The sequence below is a fragment of the Typopeltis vanoorti genome, chromosome 19 (assembly GCF_054136105.1).
Source record: "Typopeltis vanoorti isolate ZY-2024b chromosome 19, IOZ_Tvanoo_1.0, whole genome shotgun sequence".
Lineage (NCBI taxonomy): Eukaryota > Metazoa > Arthropoda > Arachnida > Uropygi > Thelyphonidae > Typopeltis > Typopeltis vanoorti.
In genome coordinates this window covers 20,234,174-20,248,343 of record NC_143567.1, presented here as the reverse complement: position 1 = coordinate 20,248,343, position 14,170 = coordinate 20,234,174, and the positions used below count along the sequence as shown (strand labels likewise).

Sequence of the window (14,170 nt, the reverse complement as noted above, 5' to 3'; positions counted from 1 at the left end):
CTACTCAACTCATCATTATCATACCTTGGCAACACACACACACATACCCTCCCCTCTCTGAGTTTTCTTCTGTACACCCTCAAGTATGATTCTCAGATCTCTCACCACCCAATTTACACTACCTGTCAAGTTATTCGTACCCACCATCACAATCATATCATCCACCCTTTCACCCCACATAATTGCCATAGCCACACTTTCTATCATTTCTCCAGGCAAACACTCCTCTGGTATCCTATCTTGTACACCACAGATCATCAAGTCTCCATATATCACACCTCTTACCACTCTGTTCCTTGCTTGCTCACCTGCATGCATCACTATCTCTCTCTCTCTCTCTCTCTCTCTCTCTCTCTCTCTCTCTCTCTCTCTCTCCTCTAACTTTCTCTCTGTGTTTTCCCTACTTACCTACTGTACTGGCATCTTTCTATCCCTGGTTCCAGCACTCTCTCGCATTCTTCTCATTCCTTCTCTTCTATGGTTTCTATTCTCTCCTCTTCTATCATTTCCATGTCTCTCTCATTCCTTCTCTCCTACTGTTTTTATTCTCTCCTTTTCTATCATTCATCTTTTCCATTTGCTTAATCTCATTTTTCAGACTTCTCAACTCATTCCTGAGACATTCCACACTCTTTCAGTTAATCTAGCTCTTTCTCTGCAAGCTACCCAATTTTTCTCGCCATTCATTCTCCCATTTAAGACTATCTCTGAAAACTTCACCATTATTCAACCTTTCCACACTTCCCACTCTTATTTTTTTCATTTACATTTTGCTCGTTATTCTCACCCTCTATCATACTACTTGTCTCTCTAGGTCAATATTCTCTCACCTCTGATGGAATGCTGCCAAGGTCGATTATGGTAATCTCTAATTCATGAAGTTCTTCCCATTTCTTCTATTTTCCACATATATGTACTTCCCCATTTCTCACCTGCCACATACCCAACTGTCGGAATGCATACATACCACAAGAACAAGTAGGGGAACACAGAGAGAAAGTGTTAGAGGAGAGAGAGTGAGGGATGCTGGTGAGCAATCAAGGAACAAAGTGATAAGAAGTGTGATGTATAGCATACTAAAGGATTTTGTGGGCTATGTAAAATGTAGTCCTTAAATGGGAGAGGACTTGGTGACATGCCATTCGTAATTTGAGCTGCAGCTGCCACCATCATTCAAATTGTGTCGAGTACTAGAAACTACTACAACTATACTAAATAACGAAAATATACTAAATAACGAAAACTTATCTGTCTATATACAGGGTGTTCGGGATAAATTTGACAGTTTCGTAAGGAAAAAGAAAATCTTCTTTGTATCTATTAAATTTAATGAATTGACAAAAAAACATTACAGGCAGAGTTAATTACAATACTATCAACAAGATTTACTCAAAATAACCACCATTAGCATCGATCACAGCTTCAATTCTGCTTCGGAACCTCGAACAAGCTGATGCTACAGTCTCCCTGGGAAGGGCCGCAAAAACTGTTTTAATTTTATCCATTAACTGGGCTTTTGTATTACTGGAAGTGCGATTGGTGTCTTTTTCAACTGCGCCCCATACAAAATAATCCATGGGGTTAAGGTCTGGGGAGTTTGGAGGCCAAACATTTGGACTGGTGAGGTCGTAGAAATTTTCAGACAACCATTTTTGACTTTTCCCAGAGGTGTGGCAAGGGGCCGAATCCTGCTGCCATACATACGGCCTACCATTGGCTACCCTTGTTATCCAGGGCTTGACTACAGTTAGCAACTCCACGAACAAAGCCCGAATTCCAATGCCAGGGTTCTTCAACACCTGTTCCTGCAGATTTGCGAGGAATTCTGCTGTACGAACGCAATCAGATCGTCTGCTAGGGATCTTTCTTCTTGCTACATCCTCGTAGTCACCATTGCAAGTCTCTAGTTCATGCCTGATTGTTTTTACTGTATTCAGGGAGCATTGGGCAGCAGTCGTAATATCCTTATTTTGATGGCGGGCACGAATCATCATGATACAAGTTATTCTCTTCCATGATTCAGGTGGGTTCCAGCTATCCATCCTTTCTGACATCTTGTATATGAATGAAGAAGGGTCCAAACTTTTAAATGAAGAGAAGTGTGTGTTAATACATGTAACTTACGGAAAAATATAATTAATTATAAATATGTCAAATTTATCCCGAACACCCTGTATATATATATACACGAGTATATATTACTTCCAAAATGTTTATTTTTTGTAGCACTGTTAAACCCTTGGTCACCCCCCCCCTCCGTGGCATGCTGCTTCAGGTAATTATCCCTTAGTAACTATATAAATTCCACTTCCATCCTGCTATGTCCCTTTCCTCCCTCCAGTCTATATCCCCATAGTTGAAGTCTTCCATAATAACTGATTGGCCCACACTTATTATGCTAATCTGCCAATGCATGGCATCCACATATTCCTGAAGATTTCCTTATCTAAAGGAGCATCCAACAATATTATGTCCTATTGACCTCTGTCTCACACCAGACACCCTTGAACAGACTATCTCCCCAAGACATAAAATTCTTTTCAATTCCTAATTTTGTTGGCTGAAGTTTTTCATATATCATCAATAATACCTTACTTCCTGTCCTTTTTCCCTATATTCACCACCATGAAAATATAATACACTTTACATTCTATTCTTGTAAGTATATCTCTTTCTAGCAACCAGGTCTCAGTAGCGCTCTACTAAGTAATGGGTCTTGACTTGGGAGGTGGCTAAAAGTGTGGAATTCACAATTAAGACAGGATACATGTGGAATTATTGGGCTGGTAAGTATGACAAGCTTAGGAGTTTGATTGGTTCAGTACCATGGCATGTAAAACTGCAAGGGCTGGATGTTGATATTGCATGGGAGGCGGTTAAGTGTTTGCAGGCTTCAATGACTGACTGTATAGAGTCCGAAGAATAAATGAAGTTGGGGTTAAATGGATGAATAACACCATTAAACTTGAGCTGCAAAAAAAAGAAACAACTATGGAGGGAATTTGAGGAGAAAGGTGACTTGCAGGCACATGAATGGTATAAAGCGCAGGCCAGAAGGATAACGAGTGTGGTAAGAAAAGCAAAAAAGGATTACGAAAGAACATTGGCCATGCAGGCTAAAGAGAATCCTAAACAGTTTTTTCAATATGTTGCAAGTAAAAGAAAAAATGTATATGGCAGAATGATTTTAAAGAATGCCGATGGTAGGGAGGTAACTGAATCAGTTGATATAGTTGAGTTACTGAGTGAGCACTTTGCAAGAATATATCATCCAGATGGTGACATTGCAGAAATGAATGAACCAATAGATTATACGGGAATTGTGGTGAATGAAGTGGAGGTGAGTAGTCTATTGCATAACCTCAATGTCAATACATCTGTGGGATTGGATGGTATACCAGCTCGTGTCATACGAGAAGCGGCTAAAGAATTGTCAGTACCCTTGACCATTTTGTTTAATTTGAGTCTCGGGTCTGGGTTAGTCCCGAGGGGTGGAAAGAGGGGAAATTAGTTCCACCGCATAAAGGAGGTTCCAAGACTGCTGTTGTAAATTACTGACTGATTAGCATATGAGGAATTGTTGTCAAGGTCTTGGAGAAATTAGTTAAGAAAAGAATACAGGATTGGATAGATGAAAATGGGATATTGTATGGGGGACAACATGGTTTTGTGAAGGGTAGATCATTCCTCAGTAACTTACTCACATTTTATAACACAGTGATGGCTGAACTGGATAAGGGTAATGGGTTTACAGTGATTCTACTGGACCTTCAAAAGGCCTTTGACAGGAGGATACCACATGGAACCCTAATCAGTAAACTGGAGCAGATGGGTATGGATATAGGGCTGGTGAGATGGATAGAAGGGTGGTTGATGGAGAGATACCAGAGAGTGGTTTATTCAGGAGTTGAGTCCAAAAGACGGCTTGTGACTAGTGGTGTGGTGCAGGTTCTGTTCTTGGACCACTACTTTTCAATTTGTTCATTAATGATATAGGAAAGGATCTGAGTCCGTGCGGTTAGCCTAGTGGCTATGCGCTTCACAATCATATGCCTGGGGAAGGAGTGTCCTACGTTCGATTCCCGTCGGTGATGTGAGGAGCTGAAGGATCTTCCTCAGACATAGCCAAGTTAGCCAGTCTTGAGCGTGGACAGCAGGGTTTTTCCTCAGTTTATTCTGGGGGTTTTCATCCCGCAATGCAGGCAAACTGGCCTTGAGAACTCAACACTACAGGCCATAGGATACACCGGGGCATAAGGTTGACCACCTTATCCTGTAAACGGAGTGAGGTCCGATGATCAATGGACCCTCGACACCGCAAGGTAAAAGAGGGTATAAGGAAGATGAGATGAGATGAGAAAGGATCTGAGAGGAAGTGTTCACTTGTTTCCTGATGATGCAAAGTTGGGTAGAGCAATTGTGGGTGCACAGGATGTCAAACTTTTACAGGATGATTTGGATAGTTTGGAGGACTGTGCTAGGGAAAAATGGATGTCAATTTAATGTGGCAAAGTATAAGGTTATGCAGTTTAGGGTGAAAAGAATAGCAGCAGTATATCACATTGGTGGAACCGTACTCCAGGAGATTGATGAGGCCAGGGATTTGGGAGTGTTAGTGGATAGGGAATTGAAGTTTATGGGGGACATTGCAAAAGTGGCTAAATCAGCTCATCAAATCACTTGGTTTTTTGAAAAATACTTTAACAAGCAGAGACAAACAAGTTATTGTTCATCTATATCGAGATGAACAATATCTATATTGTTCATCTCGATATAGATGAACAATATTGTTCATCTATATCGAGATGGGTCTTGATAAGACCCCATCTAGACTACTGTGCCCAGATATGGGTGCCAGGGTTTCTTCTTGATGGGGAGGAGGTGGAGAGGATCCAGGGACGAGTGAACAAGATGATGGCAGGTCTGTGGAATGAACCTTATGAGAACAGGTTGAAGATTTGTGGGTTGCAAAAATTGGTCGATAGGCGGAAAAGGGGTGATATGATTGAGACATTGAAATTACTGAAGGGTTTCCATAAGATTAATCCAGAAGATATTTTTGAGAATAGAACTGGTAGTGGTGGGAGGACTAGGGGCCATGTATCAAAGCTGGGCAAGAATGTGGTTAACAAGGGTGTTAGAGCTAGAGAGTGGTGAACGAGTGGAATAAGCTGCCAGAGTCAGTTGTGGGTGCTACGACTGTGAATGAGTTCAAGGCAAGGTATGATAGATACTGTGTGAATGTCGAATAGTTGTTCTTGACATCATATTAGGGTCTCCCTCGATGAGTCTGTCGACTCCTTGTAGTTGACCAGAATAATAATAATAATAATAATGCCTATAATTTTTGCTTATAAAAGCTGAGCTGACCAATGCTAAAAACTTCTTGTGTTTATTTCTGATACTTCTGACATTCCTATATATATATATGTATATATATATATACATACATACATACATACATACAGAAATCCCTCGATTAGTGCACCTAATGTGTTCTTTAAAACAGGCGCATTAATCTAAAACGCACTAATCGAGTATAATAACCTATGGAAAAGAGTATAATTCGTTCCTCGAATTTCTTTTTTTACCCTTGATTTTTTTTATAAAAGAATTAGGGTATGTCTCAGGGCCTAGTTGAAGGAAAACTATGAAGCTGAAAGACAAAACATATTTATTTATTTATATTCAAATATAAATATAATATTTATATTCAAAATATAAATCTATTATTCTGGCAGGCATTCTGTTTCTTTTTTTCATACAACTGCCTCTTCTGCAAATTTTTCTACTTCTCTCTTCACGAGGGCCAGTCTCTGAGCATTGCTATTTAAAAGTTTCGGTTATACGAAAAATATTTTAAAATTGTTTCTGTGAATTCTCTTTGGGCTTTTCAGTGATTAAATTTTCTTCATATCCTTCAGGATCTTCCTGCTGTGCAACTAAATTTAGCAGGTTGGAATCACTCAGTTTCTCATAATGAGATTTAATTAACTTTGATTCATTTGAAAAGTCTGTAAAATCATTTGCACAATGTGGAAGAATGTGCTTCCAAATGGATTGCATATTGCTAGCAGTAATTTCATTCGACTTTGCTACTTTATAACCAGGCTGAGATTTCTCTGATTTAGCCAGAAAAATCTTGGGGCATTGGCTTCCAAAAAAAAAGGCCAGTTTCATCGACATTAGATATTTGTTAGTCATAATAGCCCCCTTCTTATACAATTTTCTTCAAATCTCTGGATAATTTGCAGCTACCTCCTTATCGGCACTTGCAGCTTCACCTCTGATTAGAACATTATGTAGGCTATTTCTCAAACCACCCAGCACTAACGTGGAATTCATCTTTTCCATCCGCCTCTGTACCCTTTCCACAGTTAATTTATCCCCTTCAAATCCTGTGGACCAAATCTGAGAACAATAGTCTAAGTGTGGTCTGATCAGAGACTTATACAACGGAATGATAACTCTTTTATCTCTGTTAGTCAGTATCCATCTCATTATTGCAGCAATCCTCTGTGTTACTTTCACCACCTTTGCAATATGTCCCTTGAATTTCAGGTTTCTATCAATCATCAACCCCAGATCTCTTGTTTCCCCTACTTCCTCCAGTATATCTCCTCCAATAGAGTATGCAGTGTCCCAAACCTCAAGACCTTACATTTTGCTGCATTACACTGATCCCCCCCATTTGCCCATCTATCTAGCTTATTCAAATCCTCTTGCATGACTACCACATCTGCACTATTACTAATAACCCTTCCCAGCTTCACATCATCTGCAAACAACTGAATACTCCACTGACAATGTCATTGATATAAAGGTTAAACAATATAGGTCCCAGTACTGAGCCCTGTGGGATCCCACTTGTAACCCTCTGCCTCCTTGAAACTGTCCCACCATACACAACTCTCTGATACCTATTGGACAGCCAATCCTGAATCTAGTTGACCAACCTGACATCCAAACCCATGTGCTGCAACTTAAATATCAGCTTATCATGTGGCAACCTGTGAAATGCCTTCGCTAAATCCAAGAAAATGGCAGTATATGCCTTTCCCTCATCTACTGCTCTTGTAACTTTATTATAAAAGGCTAGCATATTACTAAAAAAAGAGTGCCCCCTCACAAATCCATTCTGACTCTCACAGATAACATTACCCCAATCTGTCCAATGTTGTATATGGTCCCTAACTAATTTCTCCAAGATCTTAACAACTACTGATGACACACAAACTGCCCTATAATTAGAGACTTCCAGTCTGCTACTGCTCTTATGCAATGGCACTATCTTACCTTCGTTCCATTACCTGGGCACCTGTCATTAAAAAGCCAGGGCAATGGCGCTGTCAGTTCCTTAGCACATTCTCTCAAAACTCATGGTGAAATACCATCCAGTCCCACACTGAGATCCAGAGTACTCAGTACAGAGAATGATCGGTTAACGAACATAATCCATTCAAAGACAATGTTCGCTACCCGAATTGTTCGTTAATGAATCATCGATTTACCATAGATTTTTATGGGAATTTGATTAATTCGTTCTGAAGACCCAAAAAAAATAAATCAAAATTAGTATAATTTCTTACTACGTTTATTTATAATAACAATAATACATACATACACAGTCTTGCATTTTCATCAGTCATGTTTTTTTTTTCATTTGTGGGGCGTTAAACAATCTGTCCAATGTCAATTGCTTTTCTCTCTTCTTCAGGATTTTTCAGAAGTGATTAATAGCATTGTCGTTGTAGAGCTCCCCAAGCCTATTGACCTCAACCTGATTTGGGTGCCATTCTAAGACCGTTGTTCTGACATCCTCCCACTTCTTCAAAAGATCTTTAATATCAGATGTCGATATTGGTCCTCTTTCGTCTTCCTCTTTTGCAGAAGAAAACACATCTCGCTGAGTTTCTTGGTGTTCTTCATTCAAGAGTTTTCTTGGAGTTCATCCATTTTTTCATGGATGGCACATCTTTGTTTCTCAGATGTGATTTTTGTTATTCCTTTAGCTGCTTGAGTCTTCTTGATTATATCTTTCTTAGCTAAGATTGTGCCTACTGTAGACCTGCTAGGCAGTATGTTCAAGCCATACTGTCTAGCAACGTCAGACATTTTCTGCCCACTCTCTACCTTGGCTATTATCTCTTGCTTGGTTTCTATGGTGAGCACAGTTCTTGACACTCCACTCTTTTTAGGTCTCATAATATTATCAGTTTTTTCGTTTTTTTTAAATAAAAAGTTCAGAAAAGCACTTAAAAAATTCAGAGAACAGAAATCAACTAGCACACAAAAAAGGTTATGTATACAACTATCAAAGTCTCTTTCCAGAAATCATTCATAGATGGCAGTAAAATACAGTTGTACAAATCTTACACACAGCGTCACTTCTTCTTGTGTTTGTTCTGTGAGGTGTTCATTATCCGAACATGTGTTTGTTGTCCGTTCTCCTCCTGTACCTCTAAACCTCAAGCCTGCCCTATCTCTCTCTCTCTAGTATTAAAATTTACTCCTCCAGGATGAAATACACCAATAAAGTGTTCATTGAACAAATCCATTTTATTCCCATTTTTATCCCACAATGTCATTCTTCCACAATCATTTCTCCTCCTGACCACATAGCTAAAAAATTCCCTAGGATTTTCTTTGGATCTAAGGGCCAATCTCTTCTCATATTCCAGTTTCACCTTTCTTACCATACTAGTCACTCTCCTGGCCTGTGTCTAATATTCTTCATGCATCTGCTCTTCACCTGTTTCACATGCAGCTCCTGTGTTTAATATTGCTTGTCATCAACTTTACACCAAATTGTGTCCTTTTCTTCACTTGTGCAAGAATACAGCTTACTATTGCTGCTAACAAATATTTCTTCACAATTTCCCAAGCACTAATGATATTCCAACCTTCCAATTCTTCCCTCTATGAAACTTTCCCAAGTTCATGTCTAAGACTATTATAATCACCTGCCTTATAATTCCACATATGTTCCCTTTTCTTTGATACACCTGCATGTCTGTTCATCTTCCAGGTCAAAACCACATGGTCACTCTCTCCAGCTGGTGGGAGAGATGTCATCTCACTTATTATCAGCTCTTTTGATGCTATGACCAAATCCAAAACTCTTGAACCTCTTGTTCCCTCTATTACATGCTGCTGAAGACATTTGTCTCTCAAGAATTCCAGAAATTCTATCCCCTTCTTACTACTTGCATTTTCCTCTTCCCAGCTTATACTGCTGTAGTTTACAGACTGGATAGACTCTCCTTGATGACTTCAATACAATAACTCCATAAGACTTGAAATAATACATTAACATTTGCTGTGATGTGGTGCTTAGAAATTAATTAGAAAGTTATAAAATTTGATTGTACATCATAAAAAAAGAATCCACAAAATGTCTATGATCCTGCAGTAACCATGCCAACTGAATTCACCATTAAGTTTAGCAGATATCTTGAAGCATATCCAATATATGTGTTGCAGAAAGTTAATAGAACCAGGTATCTGAAACGTGATTTGCATTTTCATCTATGTAAAGTTCTAAGCTCTAGCAACTTAACTGGAATTAAAGAAATATTATAGAAGAATTATTTATGAATTTGAAAAGATGAATTGGCCTACCAGATCTGATTATTTCTTACTGTAATATTTTAAAAAAAACAAGATACTCACAAACAGGTCACAGATATTCAATGAATGAGCTGAAAGAAAGGATGAAATTCAGTCCATTCCTCTGCATATTATTAAGGATACAGAATGCTGTAACAGTAGAATTAGTTTCCATAAAGGTGACTGTTTAACTGTATCACTTTCATCAGTATTCAAAAAGTTTATACTTTGCAAATGTTTATACATTTAAATATATCGCTTCTGTAATTAAAAGATATCCTTATTTCATACAAGTTCCAATATGCATATTAAAAATAGTTTATAAAATACTTTTTTTAACAGGGGCCTGTTGGCATGCGTGGTGAAACAGGAAAAGTTGGAACAGATGGCAAACCTGGGTTGATGGTATATAATTAAAATATAGCAAACATTTTCCTATGTAATTTCATATCTACAAAGACTTGTAGAGGATATCCCCCCCTCCCTTCTTAAATTGAATATTCTATGTATGATTCAGTTGTTATTAAATGAAAAGCCTGGTGTGATAATAATTTATACTATGATATAAAAGCTCCCTTGTAAAATACTTCTTGACACTAGTGCACATGTGTAAATCATAACCTGGCGATGCTCATGTTTGATAAGGCCAAAGTAAAGAATTGAAAATAAAGTAAAATTAACTAAATTAATGTAGTATTCTTCAATTAGATTTTTTTTTATTACAGAATTAGGAAGATTGAGGATATATAATGGCCACCCATTCCTTTTACTTTTTAATTGCCATTCTTATAATATAACTAATTTAAAAATGGGATGGGTGTGTAAATAAGTTTCAGAAATAAGTTTTTATGTTATGATGACAACAGAGATGCTCTCTATGCTATGAGAGAAAATTCTGAATATGTCAATTGACTTTAGAAGAGCATTAAACTTTTAAGTATTCTGCATGTTTTGTATATATAACAATTTCTTAAATATTCAGAAACTTTCAAGTAGTAAGATGGATAGACATACATTAGATATCACTCACTTGTATATAGGAAAACAACATTCCAGAAAAAGAAGATAAGGAACATGTCAAACAGTGCTGCCATTACTGGCTGAGCTTTTGCTCAGTAGCCAATAATGACAGTATCCTTTATTTGGAAACATGGCTTTCAAATTCCATCAGGGTATGCAAGAGCCTTTATAAGGAGATGAATCAGATGATCTTATATAGGTTGCACAAGAAAACCAAAGACTACACAGCTGATAGATACAGAAGATAATGTAAACAAATTAACTATCATTGTATTAATTAATGTTAATTCTATGAAGCCAAGTTACTCAACCATGAGAGGCCATTAGGCCTGACACATTAAGAAGGTGTATATATGTTACTGTTAATGTATATAATTTAGTTATTGTATAGAATACCTAGTTATTCTATAGAATAATGGATCATTTTAGTTAAAGTATGAAATATGAATTTTATTTCATACTTTAACTAGGTAATTTATGAAATACCTAGAATGCTGGCTTGGTTGGCTGAGTGGAGGGCATTACCTGCTCTCCAGTCAACATATCATGGGTTTGAATCCTGTCATGGACATGTTTTTGATTGTCCTTAGATGGGAAATGAATTTCATCACTCAGTGTGATACCACTGCCCTGCTTATTGGAGGCCTGAAGTAGCTTGAAAAAATTTCATGTATGGTCTCTAGAGCAGGGTTTCTGGACTCTGTAAATTAAATAAAAAATTACAAAAAATATATATATAATTGATAAAAATGGAAAAAGGAAAATCCTTAGCCACTCCTCAGTACAAATATACTATAGGTTTACAAATTATTATTACTATTACTGTTACTATTATTACGGGCAACTCCAGGGAGTCATTAGACATCGAGGAAGACCCCAGATCATATTCATCACAACTATTCGTCATTCATACAGTATCTATCATACCTCGCCTTAAACTCATTCACTGTCACAGCATCCACCACAGACTCAGGGAGTGCATTCCACTCATTCACTACTCTAAAAGTAAAGAACCCAGCTCTAACACCTTTACTAACCACACTTTTGCTCAGTTTCCATGGATGTCTCCTAGTCCTCCCACAACCAGCCCTGTTCTCAAAAATATCTTCTGAATTAATTTTATAGAAACCCTTCAGTAATTTGAATGTCTCAATCATATCTCCCCTCCTCTGCCTATCAACCAATTTTTGCAACCCACAAATCCTCAACCTGTTCTCATAAGGTTCATTCCACAGACCTGCTATCATCTTGGTCACTCGCCTCTGGATCCTCTCAACCTCCTCCCCATCAAGAAGAAACCTAGGTGACCAAATCTGGGCACAGTAGTCGAGATGGGTCTTATCAAGGCTCGATAAATAACCTTTCATATGTGGGAACTACACACACACACACACACACACACACATATATATATATATAAACTGAGGAGTTACATAGAATATGTAATTCCTCAGTTAGTTATTCTATAACTCTATAGAAGTTAGTTATTCTATAGAGCTAAACAGAATAACTAAGTAGTTTACTTAAAGTATGCAAAAATAATTATTGGTTGACAAAATGTTACAGTGGTCCATTGTATTCTAAAAAGAATATGATTTTCACTTTCATAAATTTATTGTCCGATGAATACAAGTGGAGAACGTAGTAGTAAAACTAACATATTAATGTAAATAGTGTGAAAAGAGACACTTGTTGATTTATTTGAACATGATTAACTCTGATAATATACAAACTGCAAATAATTTTCAAACATAAATGTTTTGTAGTTTGACATCTTTGGCTTGAAATTTTTCCAATAAAGAAAACCATAAAGAAAAAAACTGAAATTTTTACATAAAAATGTAGAAATGTAAGCAAATGAAAGTTCTAGGGGAAACAAAATTTACACATCTGCATTGTGCAAATTACCAGTGAATGTGTAATATGTGAATTTAGATATAGATGATGAGTTTGATTGGTTTTACTTCAACAGACTGTCTTCTGTGAATCAAAAAGAAAACTATTTAAAAAAAAACGAGAATCGCCAAAGAGAGGGGGGTGCTTAAGTTTACAAAAAATTAAAATGACTTCTGATGCTACAGTTTGTATTAGTTCTACCATATCTATTAAACTTCCCAAAATAGACCTTCAAAAAGGTGAAACACACTCTTTATTGCCTATTAAAAATGTGAGGGTAGTTTTTATAAATCGATACACAAGGAATGGAATTATAAAAGAATCATATATTAAGTCAAATTGATGTTTGTGACGAAAAAGTATCTCTTTGAAAGGTGTTTATAACATAGTCAATAGGTTTAAATGCCATTATAGTTCTTCGTGTTCAAGTTATTGTTATTATTATTACCCCAAGACCTCATGGAGTCAAAGACTCATCTGGGAGGTCCTTTTATCACACACACATCTCATCATACCATTCTTAAACAAACTCTCAGGCAAGGCATTCCAATCATTCACAACTCTGCACGAAAAAACCTGCCTCTCACTCCCCTACTCACACCCTCTTTATACAGTTTCCAGGGATGACCTGGTTCTTCCCTGATCTCCCACTATTCTCTGTAGAACTTCTCCACCATTGATCGTATAACAACCCTTTACCAACTTTGTAGGTCTCTATCATATCTCCCCTCTTCCTCCTGTCCACCAGACTCTGCAAATTACATCTTCTCAATCTTTCCTCATGCTCGACATTCCAGAGGGCAGACACTACCTTAGTCAGTCGCCTTTGGACCCTTTCCAACATCTCTTCATCCTTCTGAAAACCCGGTGACCAAATCTGGGCACAATAGTCCAAGTGTGGCCTAATCAAAGCCTTATACATTGGAACAAGTATCTCCCTACTTCTACATGTCAGTGTCCTCCGCATCATTCCCAGAAGTCTTTGTGTTGTCTTCACAATTTTGGCGATGTGTCCCCTAAATTTTAGATCCTTATCCACTATCACCCCCAGATCTCTTATTTCCTCTACTTCCAACAATATATTCTCACCAAGCATAAATTCTGCATCCCATCTTTGTTTTCCAAATTTTAAAATCCTACATTTTGCAACATTGAACTCACATCCCCATTTCCGTACCCAATCACTCAATTTATTCTAGTCTTCTTGCAAGGCCACAGCATCTTCACTACTCTTTATGGTTCGTCCCAACTTTGCATCATCTACAAACAAGTGAATATCTCCATCCAAATCTTCGCAAATATCATTAATATACAAGCTAAACAGTAATGGCCCTAAAACAGACCCCTGAGGCACTCCGCTAGTGACTTTCCTTTTCCTGGATATCGCACTCATGCACAACTTGTTGATACCTATCAGATAGCCAGTCTCCAATCCAATGCACTAATATAATATCCAACCCCATCTGCTCTATTTTGACTGTCAACTTATCATGAGGTTGCTCTATCAAAAGCCTTTGCAAAATCCAAGTATATTACTGTGTATCCTTCTCCTCTGTCCAAGGAACCAGTCACTTTAATGTAATAAGTAAGTAGATTACTAAAACATGACCTCCCTTTAGCAAATCCATGCTGTCCATCAAAGATT

General features: G+C 37.6%; 1 protein-coding gene across 1 annotated transcript in view; it reads left to right on the top strand.

Annotated features, from left to right (window-relative positions):
* Nucleotides 1–10,174, top strand: part of LOC150095896 (uncharacterized) — a 267,756-nt gene extending 257,582 nt beyond the window's left edge. Inside the window, exon 11 of the mRNA XM_090409557.1 lies at nucleotides 9,952–10,174. Within this exon, the coding sequence (XP_090265683.1) occupies nucleotides 9,952–10,026 (75 nt within the window). The 3' untranslated portion in view covers nucleotides 10,027–10,174. The remainder of the gene's footprint in view (nucleotides 1–9,951) is intronic.
* Nucleotides 10,175–14,170: the final 3,996 nt, after the last annotated feature.